This window comes from Sesamum indicum, linkage group LG12, assembly GCF_026168435.1.
Source record: "Sesamum indicum cultivar Baizhima isolate 11 linkage group LG12, ASM2616843v1, whole genome shotgun sequence".
In the NCBI taxonomy this organism is placed as follows: Eukaryota; Viridiplantae; Streptophyta; class Magnoliopsida; order Lamiales; family Pedaliaceae; genus Sesamum; species Sesamum indicum.
The window spans coordinates 6,856,673-6,878,622 of record NC_142668.1 but is presented as its reverse complement, the minus strand read 5'-3'; the positions used below and the strand labels follow the sequence as shown (position 1 = coordinate 6,878,622).

The 21,950-nt window shown below is 38.6% G+C and overlaps 1 protein-coding gene across 1 annotated transcript; it reads right to left on the bottom strand.

The window, feature by feature from the left end:
* Positions 1-407: 407 nt before the first annotated feature.
* LOC148784809 (uncharacterized) lies at positions 408-1,980 on the bottom strand. Its single transcript, XM_088876522.1, is given in 4 exon segments — positions 408-562; positions 565-715; positions 1,323-1,620; positions 1,949-1,980. Coding segments are annotated over 4 exon segments (636 nt in total).
* Between the last annotated feature and the right edge of the window lie 19,970 nt (positions 1,981-21,950).

The window sequence follows — 21,950 nt, the reverse complement described above, 5'->3', positions numbered from 1 at the left end:
CTATGTCTTGGGAGGTCCATGCAAAGATGTCTACATTGCGATGCAGGTATTGAATTATTTATTCACGTACTGCATCCTCCATCTAAGAACTGATTTGTGTAAATTTTTCTGGATTTCCAGATTCAAGTTCAACATTTTTTAATTCCTTAACTGGCTGACCTTGGGGGATGACCCCACGTCTTCTTTACAATCCCCTTCTCTCGCTTGCTTGGGGGAGCCTCCTTAAGCATCTCATCTTTGTTTTTTTTCTGCCATTTGCGTACAGCTTCCATGTAACATTTGCAAGATTGGAGGGGGTCTTCTTGTACTTCTCCTACACCTCCACGTATAGGGAACTTGATTTTCATATGATAAGTGGAAATTACAGCTTGGAAAGTGTTAAGGGTATGTCTCCCCAAAATGACGTTTTAGGCTGAGGGGGTATCCACTACTAAAAATTTCAACAGCAAAGTCTTCTGAGTGGTGCCAGCACCTAGAGTCAATGGGAGTGAAACCATGCCCCTAGGGTGGACTACCTCTCCCTCGAAACCATACAAGGAGGTGTTCACCTTTTCCAAGGGGTGTCCCCCAGCTACATCTGATCGTATGCTTCTCCAAATAATATATTTTCAGAACTTCCTGAATCTATGAAGATGCATCCTACTTCATAGTTACCTAATAATGCCATGATGACTAGAGCATCATCATGAGAGCTTTTGGGATCTGATTGTTCTGCCTTTACGAATTGGATGAGGGGGGTATCCTCCATCGCCCTAACATCCCATAATTCTTTTATAGTTATGCCATGTGCCTCTCAGATTTGGGTTTTTCTAGCATGATGGGAGTCGCCTCCACTCGGACCCCCTGCAATCATTCGTATAACCCCTTTACGAGGAGGGTCGGTCATTAGCTTCATCATTCCCCCCAAATGCACTTCTGTTCTCTTCGTTTGGTAAAGATTCAGGACTGGAAATCTACACTTCTTTCCCTTTGTCTGTTTCCTGCTATTGACATGACCCTATTCCTTAAGCTTTTTTCCAACAAACGTACTCCTGCGGATATCCATTTTGGATAAGTCTTTCAATCTTACTTTTCAGATGCCGGCACTCTTCAGTGGTGTGACAGTAATCATGGTGGAAACGACACAATTTGTCGGACTTAGGACGTTAGGGGTTCTCCCTCTATGACTTGGGGCAAGCTAGTAGGTTTTTCCCTTCGACCGCCATAAGGGCTTGAGTGATAGGCACCGTCAGGAGGGTGTATACTGCATTAACCCTTTGGAAGGGTGTTTTCTTCTCCTAAAAATCAGTTCGAGGCTTCTTGGAGGGGGCCTCCTCCTGTACTTCTTTTCTTTTTCCCCGACGACTCTCTTTTTTGGTAGCTTGGGCGTCCTCCATATTGATATACTTAGCTGCACGAGCTAGGAGAGCATCAAACTTGGAAACAGGTTTCTTGACCAGGGACTTGAAGAAATCCCCATCCAGTAGTCCTTCTGAGAAAGCACTAGCCTTCATTTCTTGAGTGGTGGCAGGTACCTCCAGCGTTGCAGCATTGAATTTCAGCAAGTATTCCTTTAATGGCTCATTGTCCTTTTGGTGTATGGTAAAAAGGTTGAGATCCGTCTTTCGAAGCTTCTGAATGCTACCGAATTGGTGCAAAAAGAGAGATCGAAATTATTGGAAACTTCCTATCGCTCCCGCTGGCAACTAATTGAACCATTACTGCGCAGCCCTGGCGAAGGTGGTCACAAAAACACGATATTTTATTCAGTCCGTGTACCTATGCAAAAGAGTTGCATTTTTAGAATATGAGAGATGCTCTTAAAGACCAATTGTCCTATCATATTCAGCAATAGTTGGGGTGCGGCATTTCGCTGGGAATTCATCCGTCATCAATGGATCCGTAAAGGGGACACCCTATTGCTCATCTTTAGGTGCCCCTGCAATCGGATGTTGGACATCTTCGAGACCTTTTTGGAGGCATTCCAGTTAGGCCAGCCATTATCGAAGGACCTCTTGGAAAACCGCTGGAGGGCCCCCCTATTTCTCAATCAGTGAGGTTCTGGATAGGGGGGCATCTTCTTCAGATAGGTCTCCTTCTATTCTTTCCTCAAGGATGCTTGCTTCTATTACGGGAGCTAAGCGGCCAGGAACAAGCACTATCATCTGCTCCCAAATTGTAGCCACGACCACCTTCTGAATTGCACCTAACAAAGCTAGAGAAAGTTCTCCTGAGGTGGTGTCCGAAGAGATGCTCATTTAAAGACCTCTTGGACAAATAATAATAAGACGTAAATTGCAACATTTTTTTTGTGGGACTAAGAGGGTTTTTGGCTAACTTATAAGTTTCTCAAAACATCTTATAAGATGTCAATATTTGTTTGGGTATTTTTTTTAAAGATTTTATAAGATGTCAACATAAGATTCTTTAGATCTTATAAGTTCTTTAAAGAAAAGTTAGCTTTCGTAACATTTTTTATAACATCTTAAAAGTTTTATTAAATAATTATATTATAAGACAAAAATATCACAGTCACACACCCGCTCTCTCCTAACACACCCACACACTCTCTCCTCTCTCTTTCTCTCTCTCTAGGATTTAAACAATTTTTTTGTTATTTAATTTTTCTAATATTAAAAAAAAAGAAAATACTTCATTATTTAATAATAAGTTATTATAATTAAATAAAAATAAGATTGGTATTAATACTATATTTGCTGAAAAATTCAAGATGAACTCCTTCCATGCCAACAAGTAGAGTACTTTACTTTCAAAAGAAGCAAAAGAAGGGAGATGAGATCAAGCTTTGAAGTTGGTAGCTGAAAGAAAGCTGTTCGTGAAGGTCAGGCCAGAGCATGAGGAAGGAAGCTCACTCAGAAGCGAACTCAATTCAAAACATTATAAATTATAGGACTAGAAATAGTTACCGCGTTAATAAAAAAAACATCAATTATATTTATATCAATATTCAACTAGTATGAATGTACATACAGTAAAACCTCTATAAATTAATACTCTATAAATTAATAAACTCTTTAAAATAATAAAATCTTTCAGTCCTGACTTGGGCCTTTGTTAAAATTTTTCAAATTCGATAAGATAATAAGATAATAATTTTTTGAAAAATTCCTTTATAAATATTAGGTCCCATTAAAACTCTAAATTAATTATTTATAAATATTACAATTATAAATATTATGGTAATATGCTAAAATATAAAGTTTGTAATGCTTTACGCATTTGAACATTCATGGATGATTTTGCGATGCCTTTTAGATGAGAAGACATGATTGGGTGTTATGAATTATTTTATTTTCATATTAAGATTTATATAGTATATGTTTCATTAATCATGCATGAATATATTTAATTGGCTATAGTAGAAAAGTCTCTCTTTTAATTAATAAAATATTAATTTATCGATAAATTAATCTCTCTAAATTAATAAAATTCCATGGTCCCAACATTATTAATTTATAGAGATTTTACTGTATATATTATTTTTATTCAAAAAATTAGGTAATAATTTGTCATTTTTTTTGTAAAAAGATTATCTATTAAATTTTTATTTGAAATTAAACTAATATGTATTATTTTTAAAGCATTCAAAAAGTATTTAAAACAAAATATGTTAAGAAATAATAATTTATTTCATTCTAATGGTATCATGTCCATTTTAGTATCTTCTTTTATCCAAACACTCTAGGAGTTTATTTTAAAAATAAGATCCTTTTACATCTTATAAGCTTTAACATCCTTTTTTTATGTAAACACTCTAGTAGATTATTTTAAAAATAAAATCGAACATATTGTAAGCTCCTACCTTTTATAAGATGTAGGAGCTTATAAGATGTTTTAAAAAAGTTTAGCCCAAATACCTTCTAAATCCACTAAATTGTAAAACAATGAGACTAAAATCGCAGATAGGCTAAGTTATGGAACATGAATTACATCCCGAATCTATGCCAATGGGAAAAATGAGAAAAAATGCAAGGAACCATAAATAAGGAGTACTATTCCCTTACAAAAGATTCGCCAAAAGTATAAATAAGGAGTACTATTCCTTTACACAATTCAGGAAAGCACAAAAAAGGAATACTAGTCCCTTACAATAGTTAGACATGAAAATCGAAGTTGACAAAAAAGTTAGGAACAATAATCCAGTAAGTCAAAAAGTTTCTACTACAAGACTCAAATCATCGGCTCCAATTAAGCACAAGTAACACAAACTATGCAAACAATCCAACAAATGTACAGGTGTGGATTGTACACCTCCAACTATTGTAATGCAAAGTAAAGAAAAAATGGGAGTGCTAGAGGGAAAAGAAAGGACGACTTACAGCAAGGTATGCACAAAAGTGGGATAAACCCTCAGCTTTCTCACCGAAAATATGAAGCAATACTAGCCAAAAAGTGAGCACCAAAGACAATATACAAGTATGCACAATAGTGGGATTCAACCCCGACATGCTCACAAGACAAAAAGAAGCTAAAAAAGCTTCAAGGATGCAGCCATTCAGGACAAAAAACAGCAGATCATAACAAGAAGTAATGAGCCCAACCAGTTCCCCTTAATGTCGTGTAAATTCTGAAATTATCAAACCCAAAAGTCGATGCCGTAACACTGGAACAGCAGGCGCTGACATTGCAACAACACAGAAACAGAAACAGCGTCTCCTGTGCTACCTCGACCAAAAAAGGCTACACCCGGACAGAATTTGTTGAAAATGATTCCACCGTCTCAGTTTTAGAAGACAATTCAAGACTAACATAAGACGATGAAAGGAAACTAAGAGAAGACTCCTCCGCGGCATCGGTGGTTACCACTGAATGGGCAGCAGCAGAACAGGGCAATAAAATCAAATGCAGCAAAACAGCAACACAGTCAGCTAAAAATGGACAGTAAAAAATGCAACTAAACAGCAGAAAAGAACCATGGCAGCAGCTGGTGTAAAGCAGACCAGCAGAAATAAAAAACAGACACCACGAAAAAGATGAAAAGACGTCACAATCAAGGTTCAAAAGTCATGCCGGTGCAGCAAAGGACTTCAAACAACAATGCTACTTCCAACCACCTGCAAACAGGGTTAGTATCGCCAAAAAAGCTCCAATTTGGCCTGTACACGCGAATAATTTCAACCAGCTTTCCAAACAAAACTTGAAGTAACGTTAGCAACATCTTTTAGAAGCGGATGTATGGGAGGCCACAAGAGTCAAGATTAACAATACCTTTCGCTTTACCTGTGAAGTGTTCCTTGGAAAGAATGCTAAGTTGTTAGGATGTGCATCCTTGAAAATCTGCCGCTTTGTTGCCTTCTCTATCAATGTGGGAGATCTTATACACAGTCTGACTCAAGAAATTCCGGATGTTTTGGAGGAGGTTCTGGTGACTCCAAGCATGTTGTCGTGGTGTTGAGATGAGCTTGATTCCCTTTTGTTTAAGCCTCTAGTCAACAGGTATCTAATTGTGAATCAACATCCAAGCGAATATTGAAATGCTTGGAATGATCAATTTGGACCAGAGGGTTCTGTAGAAGTGCTGAGGGGGTTGGTGATCTCTAATTGCATTCCAAGCATATTTAGTAGTAAATGCACCATTCTTGGACATTTTCCAATGTAGGAACTCTATTTGACTATGAATAATAGGGACTTCCACGATTAGCTGAATCATGTGTTGTGGCACAGCTTGCTGGAGCTTGTCTACATCTCACTCAGAATTGATCCAAACCCAGTTAACAGGAACATGAAGATTGTAGTGAGCACCCAAAAGGTTAGCTAGGGTGCCTTCCGGTATCGACTAGTCATGCCAAAAAAAAGTGGTTCCAGCCCCCACACTCCAAAAGATGTTTGCTTATGCTTTTTCTTGGATTTTGCAGAGTCTTTTCCAGATGTTCGAGTCAGTCATGAAAATTTTGGAGAGTGTGAGAAAGTATCCTCCACAATATTTATTAAGGTGAATTTAGAGCATAGGAAATTTTTGAGCCCAATCACCACCAAAGTTTATATGAGAATGCTGTGCTCAAATTTCAAAGGTCTCTAATCCCTAGCCCACCTTTTTCAATGGGATAGCAAATGTTTTGCTACTTTGTCCATTGGATTTTCCTTTGTTTCGCTATGCTGCCCCAAAAATACTTTGCGAACAGTTGTTCTAGTTTCTGTATGATCCCCACTGGCGGGTTCAACACTTGGAGGAGGTAGATTGGCATGGAGGAGGGCACACTCTTGATCAATTAGAGTTTACCCCCATAAGAAAGGTGGCAGTGTTCCCATCCAGAGATTTTAGCTCTAACGTTATCTATAAGATTTTCATAGAGTATTTTCTTCTTGTTGCCCTTATAGAGAGGAGCTCCGAGGTAGGTAATAGGAAGTGCCTTTGTTAAGAAGCTAGTAATAATTTTGATTCTTTATTTTGTAAGATTGAATTTTTTCCATATAATGAAAGAACTTTTTGAGTGGTTGATTTTCTGCCGGACAGTTACTCAAAGTTTCTTAAAAATTGCATGAGTTTATTCAAGCTAACCTCCTCACAATTTGTAAATAGTATCACATCATCAGCATACGAGAGGTGCGAGATGTTAGCTTCATAATAGGTCTAATAAAAACATTTCTGGATTCTCATTGAAGAGGAGATGAAGGCCTCTTCAAAATGCTTCTGCTGCAATAATGGGCTAGAGAAATGGGTTTACATTATCTTATGCCCTAGGTGGACTTAAAAAATCCCGATGCTTCTCTATTGACAAGAACAGTAAACCAACAGTTTTGGATCACCTGCTTGATAAAAGTGAAGAATCTATGAGGGAAACCCATCTTTTGCACAACTGTAAGAAGGAAGTTCTAGTTAACTCTGTCATATACTTTGGACATGTCTAGTTTGACAATTCAAGTTACCTTTGCTGTATCTTAGGTCAAGATGGTGAATCATCTCTTGTGCCATATGAATATTGTCGCCAATTAATCTTCTTGGGATGAAACCACTTTGAGAAGGAGATTAGATCGGGGAGTGTTTCAGCAAGCTTGTTATAGAGCAACTTGGACAGAATTATGTTAGTGACATTACACAAGGAAATGGGTTTGGAATCATTCTAGGTCTGAGGGGAGTCCACTTTGTGGATGAGCATAATTGTTGTAGCTGTCAAAATACTCGGCATTAGAGTGTCACAAAAGAAGTCCTTAACTACCTCAACATATATCTATTGCAATGAATTCCCAGCAAGCTTGATAAAATGCTGATGAAAAGCCATCCGGACCTACCATACTATCCTTATCAATACTGAAAATTATGTTTTTAATATTCATGTCTGTTGGTAGGCTACAGATGTTATGAGTGATTTCTTCTGAGACTTCAGGATCTTAAAATGTATATTTTGGGACATTATTCCAGGTCGAATTGCAAGAGAGGATGTTTGTGAAAGAAGTAGTTGCATATTCTCTTATTTGAACTGGATTAGTAACTTCTTGGTTCTCTTTCATGATTCTATGGGTTGTGAACTTCAACCTTTTCTTCTTCACCAATGAATGGTAGTATTTTGTATTCCTTTTCTCGGCTTCAAGCCACTTACAGTTGCTCTTTTGTCTCTAGTATTTAGATTCCAATATGAGTGCATGAACAAGGTCCCCATTACATCTATTGAGAGCGATGAGGTTGGGCTCGGATAGATCTCTGTCAAATCTTTTTTCAGATTCGGTGGAATTGTTTTTAGCTTGCTGTACTGTTGTGAAAAATGTTTCCAAAGGTGTCCTTTTTACATTATTTGAGGTGTTCCTTTATTCTGTAGATTTTCTATTGAAGCTTGTACATCCCATATCCTTGTGTTGGTAGGCACCATGACGGTTCGATTGTATCAAGGAATGTGTGGTGTCTTAGCCACATATTCTGAAACCTGAAGGAGGAAAGCCTTTTTTCCTGAGTTTTAGCAGCATCGATGTGTAGTGGATGATGGTCTCAGAGTCTTTTGGGAAAGTGTGAAACTCTAGTGATGAAGATTTCAGCCCACTCTTTGGAATAGAGAACCTTGTCCAATCTCTTCCAAATTATGTTCTTAGTCCAAGTGAATGGCTCCCCTTCAAATCCAGCATCAATTAACTTGTTGTCAAACATCATCTCATTAAAGTCATCCATAGGTCCAAGCCTTCTCATGTCTCCTTGTTGATTGTAATTCTGAGTGTAAGATAGTGTTAAGATCTCCTCCAACAAGCCAAGGTACATTCTGAATGGAAATCCATGTCAGTTGTTCCCAAAGTGTTCTCCTTAGTTCTGTTGCACTTGGCATAGATGAATGTACATACGATTTCTTCCGAAAGAGCTCTTGAGGTGATCGTTACATGCAAAAATTGTGTGTGATCCTGAATAATTTAGACGTCAACACCAAACTTAGCAATACACAAAATCTTGTTGTAAGAATTACAAAACACAGATTAATTTGAAACCAAATTTACGAGTAAAAAATGAAACACCAAACTGTAGAAAAGGTTCAAGTAGTATTAACATGTTGGGTTATGATGAATTTAAACATTAAAATTATAGAGAAGAGGACCTTGGGTTGATTCTTGAGAGAATTCACAGTTTGAGGTGTGTTGGAGTTAAGGATCGAAGCTACTGTAGGCTGAGGGTTAGCAATCTTCAGTGAAAACAGATGTAACTCAGGCATCCATCAGGAAGGAAGAGAGAGGATATCTGAAGCTAGGGGATGAGGTTGGAGAAGTGCAGAGGAGTGGGAGGTTGGTGCGGAAAGGAGCTCGCCTGCAGAAGGGGGTGCAATCTGAAAAAAGGGGAGGAAGCGGGGATGGAGCTGAGTTCAAGAGAGAACCATTTGAAGCGAGGAGGATGGAAGAGAAAATTGTATCAGTCTATTACTCTATATCAACTCTCTTTTTTTTTTCTTTTTGGGTATTATATATAATTTAATTTCTCAAAATTTTTGTAGCTATTTTTCTGGTAAGATATCTATGCAGTAGAGTAATAGAATAATTATGATTCATGATTGTATTCAAATCTTTGTAAGAAAACATCGTCGTCTAATAAAATACATGACAGTTTTATATCTTCGATTCTTGATAACCTCCATATGTATGCATAAATTTTGTTTAATAAGATCAGAAATCTTAAACATCGGAAGCCACAACTAGCTTTCAGACATTCCTCGTCGGTGACACAAGTTTTCCGGCATTCATGCAAATGGCCTTGTGCTGAGAGTTCGACCTCTCCACCAAATTGCCCAGAGATCTCATCTGATGAGGTCACTACCTCACCAGCCAGTCGCAATGAGGTCCAACACCAGGTCGCTAATCTTGAGGTCGCAACACCTTCCACTCATTCCCAGGTTGCATGTCATGAGGTTGCGGGAAATTCTGTTGCAGTTTTATTAGATACGGGGTAGATTTGTTTTAACCGCTTTTGTCCTTTTCCGTAATAGTATTTTGTTAGTTTGTTAGAGGAGGTTATACCCAATGTATATTTATATCCTTTGTATTGCTGCATAAAAGATTGATTAGCAATATATACAAAATTCAGAGTGGATTTACTCTACAATAGTTGTCTTCTTGCTTCCTTCACACTCAAATCACACATACTTCAACATGGTACCAGAGCCTTCCTTGTGAAGGACTCTGAATACGACATCTAAACTCGCTGCCACCACATCATGGCATATTCCAATGCTATGCCAGAAATAACATAACATGAGAAGGATGCTCTATATTTGCATCCTTCCGAACACTTGAGTCTGGTTTTATCTTCCTCATCGTTAGAAGGTACGAATTTTTTTCCCTAGAGTCGGACAGTATATGTTGCACTTGGAACCAAGATGAAACTCGATTTCATTGATGGGACTTTTCCCAGACGCTTGATGGGGTGTGCGAATTTCGAACAGTGGAGGCGTGTGGATCTCATGGTCACGTCATGGATTTGGAATTCAATTTCCAAAGATATTGTAGAAGGTTTTATGTATGTCTCATTGTCGCGAGAGTTATGGCTTGAGATTCAGGCCAGATATGGAAGCAGTAATAACCCTATGGTTTACCATTTCCCAAGGTGACATGTCGCTGATATCATACATGACAAAGATAATGAAATTGTGGAGCGAGCTCCTGTGTCTATCTCCCACACCAGGCTGGACCTGCCAGGGGTGTTCTTATGGTGTTAACAAAGCTATTGCGGAGAAGGATGAAGCGACGCAACTTCTGCAATTCCTCATGGGGCTTCATGAGAGCTACGATGCCGAAAGAAGTCAGCTTTTAATGCAAGATCCATTGCCTAACATGGAACGAGCCTTCTCCAATGTTGTTTACTCGCATTCAAGGATGGTAGACGGGAAGCCGAGAACAAGTTTGAGAGCCAAAAACGACCTCCAGTGGATAAGCGAACCGCGACCTGCTCACACTGTCACAAGTCTGGACACACTCAGGAAATTTGTTTTCAGCTTCATGGGACCCCAGATTGGTATAAGGCTCTGAGCGACAACAGAAGAAGCAAGGGGTCTGGGTCAGGTGTCAAGGGCTGTGCTGGAACAGCAGTAGATGTTAAGGAGGTCGTGATCCCACCAAACAGATTGCAGAACTCATGAGCGACCTCATCAGGCTTATGCTGAGGGCGGAGATGTCGATAGACCCTCTCACCAGCTCCACTAATTTTGCTTGCACTGATGACGACTTTGATGGTAATGTTTCTGAAACCTTTGTTAATAATCTGACTTCCTGGATAATAGACATCGGGGGCACCAATCACATATGTACTAACTTTGCACTCTTCCACTCTTACTCAAAACCTTCACAGACATACTCCATAATTCTACCCGATGGGAGTAAGAAAAATGCACTATACATTAGTGAGGTGCATTTGAACGATGAGGTCACCCTCACAGATCTTCTCTATATTCCTTCCTTCTCCGTCAACTTGCTTTATGTCACTCAGCTATGTCATAATAGTTCGTACTTCTTCCAGATCACTAAAACAAATTGTATCTTGCAGGACTGGGTAACTAAGAGAAACCTGGTTGTGGGATTTCCTTTCAAGAACCTGTATGTTGTCAAGCAACTGGGTATTAGCAATGCCTCTCTTTCCAACCAGCGACCCGCGACCTACAGTCTTAGTGCTTCCTTTTCTTGGCACCATAGACTAGGTCACGCGTCTTTACAAGTGTTGAGAAAAATTCCAGAATTGATTTTAAATAAAAATTCATTGACTCTATCTTGTGAAATTTGTCATAAATCAAAGCAAACACGATCTCTCTTCTCTTGTAGTAAAGCACAATCTGCTGCTCCTTTCGACCTCATTCATGTAGATCTTTGGGGACCTTATAAGACCCCCACCCTTTCCAACTGTAGCTATGTCTTAACCATTGTGGATGATCATAGTCGCAGCCTATGGACTTACCTTATCCACCATAAGACACAGGTCGCTTTTACACTAAAAACACTCCTTAATCTTGTCCGTAATCAATTTAACAGAACTGTCAAAATCCTGCGATTTGACAACGGATCAGAATTCCTTAACCATAGTTGTCGTGACCTTTGTAATGCTTTGGGGATAATTCATCAAACTTCCTGTGTTTATACTCCTTAACCATAGAGTCGAATGCAAGCATCGTCATCTACTCGATGTCGTGCGAGCTCTACTGTTCCAAGCCTCTTTGCCTACGAAATTCTGGGGCGAATCTATCATGACAGCGACCTACCTGATAAATAGAACTCCCTCCAAACTACTCCACTAGAAGACGCCTTTTGAACTCCTCTATGGTTTCTCTCCCTCCTATACTCATCTTCGTACCTTTGTTGCCTCTGCTGTGCGACCAATACTAATCCCCATAAACATAAATTTGAATTTAGAGTCCTCAAATGTGTCATGATAGGGTATGCCACGACCCTAAAGCTTATAAATTATACGACCTCGAGAATTCAAGCACCTTCACATGGAGAGATGTCCAGTTTTATGAAAATCAATTCCCTTACGCTAACTCGCAAACGACCTCCACATCTTACCCACTTCCTGTAGTTGCTCCTCACGCCGATCTTCTGATCAGCGACCCGCGATCTCCACCTCCTACTACCTCATCCACTCTAATCAATCGTTTCCCCACTCATACATCACCAGCCATACCTATGGTACTTCTTACTCGTAGATCTACTCGTAACATATAGCGACCTGCTTGGCTCAACAACTTCATTTGCAATGCCAGATCCTCTTCTTGCTCCCTTTCTGCCAACCCTGCATACATGTCTTTTGTGGCCTCGTTGTCTGTTTTGTAGGAGCCTCGATCATTCTCAGAGGCGGTTGAACATCAAGAGTGGAGGGATGCGATGCGATCTGAACCGGAGGCCTTGGAGAAAAATAGTGTTTGGCATCAACCACTTTACCCGAGGGAAAGTGAGCGGGGTAAAGTGGTCGATAGGGTGTAAATGGGTCTTCAAAACCAAAATGCAAGCTGATGCTACAGTAGAGTATAAGGCTCGCTTGGTGGCTAAAGGTTTCACCGAAGTCGAAGGCATTGACTATGTGGACAGCTTCTCTCCAGTACCGAAAACTGTGACAGTGAGACTCTTCCTTGTTGTTGCTGCAGCTCGTGGGTGGCCCCTACAACAACTGGATATTAATAACGCATTGTTGCACGGGCATCTAGAGGAAGATATCAACATGACTCCGCCTGAGGGCTATGATATGGAACCCCATCTCGTTTGTAAGTTGAAGAGATTGTTGTACAGACTGAAACAGGTCTCTCAACAGTGGAATGTGGAATTCACTCTTCGACTCACTGTTTATGGTTTCGTCAATCAGCGCATGATCACTGCCTCTTTGTCAAAGACACTCCCTTAGGACCGATGGTACTGTTAGTTTTCGTCGATGACATATTGATTACTGGTCCTTTGTTGGCAGCCATTCGGGGGGTGAAGGATTACCTCCACACCCTATTCACGATCAAAGACATTGGTGATGCTCGCTATTTTCTTGGGTTGGAAGTTGCTCGATGCAGTGATGGTCTCTATGTCTCGCGGACCAAGTATACTATAGATATCATTCGAGATGCAGGTCTATGTCAGGCAAAATCAGCTCCTACACCTCTTCCACAAGGTTTAAGGGTTCACTCTACCTTAGATGATCCGCTCCCTAACCTAGACTCATATCGTCGTCTTGTGGGTCACTTGTTATATTTGGCGTTCACTCGTCCAAACATCTCTCATTCTGTTCAACAACTTAGCCAATTCCTCACAAATCATTGTGACTCCCACTGGCGTGCGGCTCTGCACGTGGTTCGCTATCTCAAAGGTTGTCCCATTAACGGGCTATCTTTCCCTCACATAACTCCTTAGTGTTGAAGGCTTTCTACGACGCAGATTGGGCGACCTGCCCGGATTCAGGCATTCGCTTACAGGTTTTTGTATATTCCTTGGAACAACTTTAGTATCCTAGAAGACTAAAAAGCAACCTACAATATCCAGGTCGACTGTTGAGGCCGAGTACCGCAGTCTCGCTGCCACTGTTTGCGAACTGCGCTGGGTTTCATACATCCAAACTGATCTTGGTGTTTCTACCTCTCTGCCCATCGAACTACTTTATGATAGCAAGGCGTCTCTACACATCCTGGTTGATCCCGTTTTCCACGAACGGACCAAACACATAGAACTGGATTGCCACTTGGTTCGTGATGCCTAAAAAGAAGGTTTTGTCGCTCCCTCTTTCGTTTGGAGTTCGGTGCAGCTAGCCGACCTGTTCACCAAGGTCCTGCCTCTATCTTCCTTTAACACTTTACTCTCCAAGTTGGGTTTGTTCTCGATCGGAGCACGTCCAACTTGTGAGGGGGCTGTTGAGAGTTGACCTCTCGACCAAATCGACCGAGGATTGCATCCGATGAGGTCGCTACCTCACCAGCCAGTCGCAATGAGGTCCCACACCAGGTCGCAGCACCTTCCACTCATTCCTAGGTCGCATGTCATTAGGTTGTGGGAAATTCTATTGCAGTTTTATTAGATACGGGGTAGATTTGTTTTAACCGCTTTTGTCCTTTTCTGTAACAGTATTTTGTTAGTTAGTTAGAGGAGGTTATACCCAACGCATATTTATATCCTTTGTATTGCTACATAAAAGATTGATTGGCATTATATACAAAATTCAGAGTGAATTTACTCTACAATGGTTGTCTTCTTTCTTCCTTCACACTCAAATCACACATATTTCAACACCTTGCCCTAACTCTCTTGCTTCTGTGTATACACCTCCTCCAAGCATTTCATTCGACAATAGCACTGCAAATTTTCAAACAATTAACTATTTTTCTGAAAAAATCGATAAATTCTAGTTAAGGTAGATTTAGCAAACACTATTTTTTGATACCCCAATCCCACATTGAATTCATAAGATAAGTACCATATAAGTTTTGATCAAAACATTTAAATGCATCTTTTGGATATTTCTTTTCGACGAGTTATTTATAGTCAAATTTTAGAACGCACTTGGTGAATTTAAATCAGGCGCAGGATGTGACAAAACTTTTATATAATCAGTTAATTATATTTGTAATATGATATACATATATATATATATATAGCTTAAAAATTGTAGGCTATTCACATATATGTAGAATAATAATTGGTATTAGTTAGATCAATTCAAGTACTATATATAACCACAAAAAATTTCCTACATAATAAAAATAAACAACTACAAGGGAAAAGGGATTTAGATGCTTCCGTCCATATATAAATTGAATAGAGATGAATTTTCAGGAGAATTACACTTTTGGTCCCTAATTAGCAACAACTCACACTTTTGGTCCCTATACACATGCAATTTTTTAACTGTTTTACTCATTTTGGTAAATTACATAGCACACATGTGGTTAGGAAGGAGGCACAAAAAAATGTTCATTTTTTGTCTGATCTAACAATCAGGTCACAAAAATGACCAAAACAACAAAAAATGGCAGTTTAGAGATCAAAAGTATAAGTAATGATTATTAAGAAACAAAAATCATATAAGTGATATAATTTAACGACTAAAAGTGTAATTCTCATCAAATTTTCCATCTCGACAAAATCCCGTCTCCAATCAGAGACGGAATTTCAGTGTCTTTCCCTCATGGTGGAAATAGTTTGGAGATGCTGCCTAGAAATATAATTGGTTGTGAACGTTGAAGATTTTTCAATCAATAAGAGAAAAACTAAACCTGTTGACGCGACGAAAATTGCATTAAAAGTTCGTTGAAAAAGTCTAATATTTGCCATGCTCAATCTTGAGATTGTAGATTTTCAGAGTCTGAGGTGTGTGCTGTGATCATTTTCAGAATTGGGAAAAATCCGTGGTGTTTTCTCATTGATTCATGGAGGAATTAGTTATACAAGTGGGAGGAAGAACAGTGCTCAACTAACGCTAGCAAACTAACTGCAGGAAGGAAACGTACATCTAATTAATGAAAAGCGTGTTTTACAAACTAAAAACAAAGACTGAACATAAAGTTAAGTTATGAGGCAGCCAACATAGCTCCAGGTCAGCGCCAAGTTGGCAGCACAATGAGCATTGTCTTCAAGCTTCATCTGCTCTGCGTTTGCTCTGTAACACACATCACAACAGAGATCTTCGTTGTCTGTGTATGAATGTGTTATTGAGGTGGTATGCATATATAGTTGGATTTTATGTGTGCCGGAAAATTTTATGTCTGGTAATGAAAATATAAATAGGATCAATTAAAGATTGAGCCAATAATTTCGGATAAATTACTGTTTTAAAAGATTTTGTAACGATTTTGTTACATTTTTAGTATATTTTGTAATCAATTAAAGATTGAGCCAATAATTTCGGATAACTTAGGCATCCAACAATGATTTACTTCGATGATCATCCCCAAGCTAATGGTCAAGGGGTGGTCACAAATAGAATCTTGGTGCAAATCATCAAAACAGAGCTTTTGGGAAGGTGTGAAACTCTAGTGATGATGAAGATTTAAGTCCACTCTTTGGAATAGAGAACCCTGTCCAGTCTCTTCCAAATTCTGTTGTTAGTCCAAGTGAATGACTCCCCTTCAAATCCAGCATCAATTAACTCGGTGTCAAACATCATGTCATTAAAGTCATCCATAGGTCCAAGCCTTCTCATATCTCCTCCTTGATTATCATTTTGAGTGTAAGACAGTGTTAAGGTCTCCTCCAACAAGCCAAGGTACATTTTGAATGGAAATCCATGTCAGTTGTTCCCAAAGTATTCTCCTTAGTTCTATAGCACTTGGCGTAGATGAATGTACATAAGATCTCTTCCGAAAGGGCTCCTGAGGTGATCTTTACATGCAAAAATTGTGTATGATCCTGAATAATCTAGACATCAACACCAAACATAGCAATACACGAAATCTTGTTGTTAGAATTACAAAACACAGATTAATTTGAAACCAAATTTACGAGAGAAAAAGGAAACACCAAACTGTAGAAAAGGTTCAAGTAGTATTAACATGATAGGTTTATCTTCTAAAAGTATATCCGAAAGAATTTTTTGTTTTTCAAACTTACCAATACCTCTAACATTCCAAATGATAATTTTAAATATTAAAAATGTAGAGAAGAGGACCTTGGGGTGCTTCTTGAGAGAATTCACAGTTTGAGGTGTGTTGGAGTTGGGGATCGAAGCTACTGCAGGCTGAGGGTTAGCCATCTTCAGTGAAAACAGATGCAACTCAGGCATCCATTAGGAAGGAGGAGAGAGGATATCTGAAGCTAGGGGATGAGGTTAGAGAAGTGCAGAGGAGTGGGAGGTGGGCGCCAAAAGGAGCTCGCCTGCAGAAGGGGGTGCAATCTGAAAAAAAGGGAGGAAGTGGGGACGGAGCTGAGTTCAAGAGAGACCCATTTGAAGCGAGCAGGATGGAAGGGGAAATTGTATCAGTCTATTATTCTATATCAAACTGTCTTTTTTTTTCTTTTTGAGTATTATATATAATTTAATTTCTCAAAAGTTTTGTAACTACTTTCCTGGTAAGATATCTATGCAGTAGAGTAATAGAATAATTATGATGCATGATTGTATTCAAATCTTTGTAAGAAAACATCGTCATCCAATAAAATACTCAACAGTTCTATTTCTTCGATTCTTGATAACCTCCGTATGTATTCATGTATAAATTTTGGGAAAAATTCAGAGACTCTGTGATAATAGGAATGTTCAAAAAGCCCCTAATGAAAATTAAAGTATCAAATACTCCCCGTGATATAAAATAAAGTTTAAAAATTCCTTCGTACAAAATTTGGGTGACACGCGCTTTGACTGTGATTTTTCTGTAAAAGTACCCTTTTTTTTATATTTTTGCCCTTATCTCACAGTTAATATATAATATTATATATATTTATTAATAATAAAATATTATCTTTATAATAATTATTTAAAATATTATTTTTATAATAATTATTTAATTAAAATATTATATATTTTTATTATTAATAAAATATTATTTAAATTAAATTATAAAAAGAAATTGCAGCAGCGGCGCTGGCTGAAGAGGAGGGTATCATACCCTCCTCACCCTTGGGCGACAGCCGTCGCCCAACGCCCTCCTCCAAGCATTTTAGTCGACAATTGCACTGCAAATTTCCAAACAATTAACCATTGAATTCATAACATAAGTATCAGATAAGTTTTGATAAAAAAAATTTCAAATTCATCTCTTCAAAATTCATTTTTGACGAGTTGTTTATAATCAAATGTTAGAACGCACTCGGTGAATTTAGATCAAGCACGGGACGTGACAAAACTTTTATGTAATCAGTTAATTATATTTGTACTATGATATACATATATATATATATAGCTTAAAAACTGTAAGCTGTTCGCATATATGTAGAATAATAATTGGTATTAGTTAGATCAATGGAAATACTATATCTAACCACAAAAATTTTCCTACATAATAAAAATAAACAACTACTAGGGAAAAGGGATTTAGATGCTTCCGTCCGTATATAAATTGAATAGAGATGAATTTTCAAGAGAATTACACTTTTGGTCCCTAATTAGCAACAACTTACACTTTTGGTCCCTATACACATGCAAATTTTTAACTATTTTACGCATTTTGGTAAATTAACCGAGACGGAAAAAATTACATAGCACACATGTGGTTAGGAAGGAGGCACAAAAAAATGTTCATTTTTTGTCTGATCTAACAATCAGGTCACAAAAATGACCAAAACAACAAAAAGTGGCAGTTTAGAGATGAAAAGTATAAGTAATGATTATTAAGAAACAAAAATCATATAAGTGATATAATTTAACGACTAAAAGTGTAATTCTCATCAAATTTTCCATCTCGACAAAATCCCGTCTCCAATCAGAGACGGAATTTCAGTGTCTTTCCCTCATGGTGGAAATAGTTTGGAGATGCTGCCTAGAAATAATTGGTTGCGAACGTTGAAGATTTTTCAATCAAAACATAATAAGAGAAAAACTAAACCTGTTGACACAGACGAAAATTGCAATAAAAGTTAGTTGAAAAAGTCTAATATTTGCCATGTTCAAGTGTGCTCAATCTTGAGATTGTAGATTTTCAGAGTCTGAGGTGTGTGCTGTGATCATTTTCAGAATTGGGAAAAATCCGTGGTGTATTCTCATTGATTCATGGAGGAATTAGTTATACAAGTTGGAGGAAGAACAGTTCTCAACTAACGCTAGCAAACTAACTGCAGGAAAGAACGTACATCTAACCAATGAAAAGCGTGTTTACTAACTAAAAGCAGAGACTGAACATAAAGTTAAGTTATGAGGCAGCCAACATAGCTCCAGGTCAGCGCCAAGTTGGCAGCACAATGAGCATTGTCTTCAAGCTTCAGCTGCTCTGCGTTTGCTCTGTAACACACATCACAACAGAGATCTTCGTTGTCTGTGTATGAATGTGTTATTGAGGTGGTATGCATATATAGTTGGATTTTATGTGTGCCGGAAAATTTTATGTCTGGTAATGAAAATATAAATAGGATCAATTAAAGATTGAGCCAATAATTTCCGATAAATTACTGTTTTAAAAGATTTTGTAATGATTTTGTTACCTTTTTAGTATATTTGGCTGTTGATTCTCAATAACTTTCGCTTTTCCTTCATTGTGGAGTAAACTTGGAATTCACCCCAGTTGGCTAACAGGTGATTTTCATTCTTTCCCTCAAGTGAAGCAAAAGAAATGATATTTTGGTTCTGAGAAGGACAAGGTCATCAAAGAGGAGGTAAGTAAGCTCCTTGCAGTGAGACACATCAAGAAAATTCAATTTTCCAAGTAGCTATGATATGTTTTACTTGTTCGCAAGTCAGGTAACAAATGGCGTATGTGTTTGGATTTTAGGTATATTAATAAAACATGAACTAGAGATTTCTCTTTCCCCAATAGTCTAGCTGGTGGATTCCACCTCTAGTCATGAACTGTTAAGTCTAATACATGCATGACAGGGCTATCACCAGCTCATGCTTAACCCCGATTAATAGAAGCGAGTAAGTTTCATCACGTTAGAAGCCACATATTATTATATTGTTATCCCTTTGGGTATAAAAAAGTAGGTGTTACCTACCAACAGTTAGTCGATCGTACGCCCAAGAACAACTTGAGTGTAACACGAAGGTCTATGTGGATGACATGCTAATTAATAGTTGGCAAGATGATCAACACATCACTAATCTTATTGAAACACTCAGAATACTAGGAAATGCACATTTTGGACGTATCCTCAGCTAAATGGTGACCGAAAATGACGTCAAGGTTAATCCAAATAAAATACAAGCAATTCAATATGTGAAACCTCCAACAACTCTCAATGAGGTACAAAATCTTGCTAGGTGCATAACTGATCTCAATAGGTTCTTATGCAGCTCGGCAGAGCACAGCCTGCTCTTCTTCATGGTGTTGAGGAAGAACCAAAAGCTTCACCTAGGACGAGACCTGTCAGCAAGGCTTTTAGGACCTATAGGCCTACCTGGTCGAGATATCTTCACTCAATAAGCCATCACCAGGTGAACCCTTGTATCTTTACCTCTTTGTAGGGCAGCATGTTGTGAGCTTCATCTTATCAAAGAAGAGGAGGGAACCCAAAACCCCATCTACTGTGTCAACAAGGTATTGCATGGCACTGAACAAAGCTATCCTGAGGTAGAAAAACTAGTTTTCTCTTTAGTAATAACCTGCAAAGAAATTACGTCCATACTTCCCATCATATTCTATTATTGTGTACACTAATACCCCCGGTGGCAAACGTTGTGGAAAGCTGATACTTTTGGTAGAATAATAAAGTGGCTGTAAAACTCAGTGAGTATGATATCTCTTACCATCCCAGGACAACCATCAAGGCCCAAGCACTGGCTGAGAAATATGAAGGAAAATGGCTTCTAAACGCAGATAGCTCCTCCACCTACTTTGGCAGTGGAGGAAGAGATTTAATAGCACAAAAGGGGATGATTAGTAGCTTGCCCTAAAATTTGATTTCAAAGCCTCAAATAACGAGGTTGAATATGAGGTTCTATTAATAGGTAACAGAATACCCTTGATTCAGGAGCAAGAAATCTAATTTCCTATCCCGATGTCCAACTTGTGACCAATCATGCATATAGCACATATCATGTAAAGGACAATAGGATGAAGGAATACCTCTGGGAAAAAAGCAAACTTAAGACCAGTCTTAAAAGTTTCTAGCTCGACCAAATTCCCATATTCAGAAAACCAAGGTGGATTACCTTTCTGGTCTACCTAACTCTTTAGCCAATTGCAATACTCGCACCATCAACTGTAAAAATACTCACTAAAACTATAAGAAAACTACCACCCTTCTTGTTGACAAAAATAAGGTAGCCTGCCAAAAAACCAGGGTAGCCTAGTTTACCTTGCTAGGAGGAATAATTTATAAACGTAGTTTCTCTCAGCCCTACATCTGATGCTTGTCAGTTGAGGAAGGAAGCACCGTGCTAGGAAATACATGAAGGTCCTGCTTGTCTCATATAGGCAGGATAACCCTTGCAAGGAATATAGTACGAGTTAGATATTATTGGCTAACTATTAAGAAGGATACAGTAGATCGGTCTCTTCTTCGCAGCACAAGGACAATGCAAATTCTTGTTGGTAGTGATTGACTACTTCAGCAAGCACGTGGAAGCTCAACCTCTTGCTAACATCACAGAGAACGAAGTGCTCAAATTCCACTGAAAAATATAGTTTATAGGTATGGTTTACCACATTCAATTATTCCAGACAACATTCGTCAATTCTAGTGCTGGAAAATTCAGAATTGGTGTGCCAACTTAGGCATCCAACAATGATTTACTTCGATGATCATCCCCAAGCTAATGGTCAAGGGGTGGTCACAAATAGAATCTTGGTGCAAATCATCAAAACAGAGCTTGAGCAAATAGGAGGGCAAAAGGTTGATGCCCTCGGGTTGTGGTCCTGTAAGACCATCCCTAGGTCAACCATAGGAGAAACTCATTTTTACATGGTGTACAGTTCAAAAGCCTTTATCCCTACTAAAGTAGGGTTCAATACCTTCAAAGTCCAGCACTATAGACAACAGGGTAACAATATCTTGCTACGTGCTAACTTGATTTAATAGATAAGGTTCGAGAAGATGCTCGAACCCGCATGGAAAGATACAAATAATAGGTGGTGAATGCCTACAACAAGGGGATGAGAAGGAGAGAGTTCCATATGGGAGATCTCGGGCTAAGGCAAGCAAGTGCTTTGTAACCAATAGGAAAGCTAGCCCCCAACTGGGAGGGTCTTTATAAGCTGCCTTATATCGTTAATTTTCGAGCATATGAGCTCAAATGGCAGAAAGCTCTGCCGACCATGAGTGCTTACAACCTTAGAAAATTTTACTCTTAAAACCCTACTCTTACTCATAATCTTATTGCTTTACTTGCTAAAGCATTATCCTACTAGAATAAGAACGATTTCGTTCCCCTGCTATATTATGTATTGATCACAGGTTAATAACCTTGATGGTTTTGAGCCTTAATAAGTTGCCCTCATCAGACG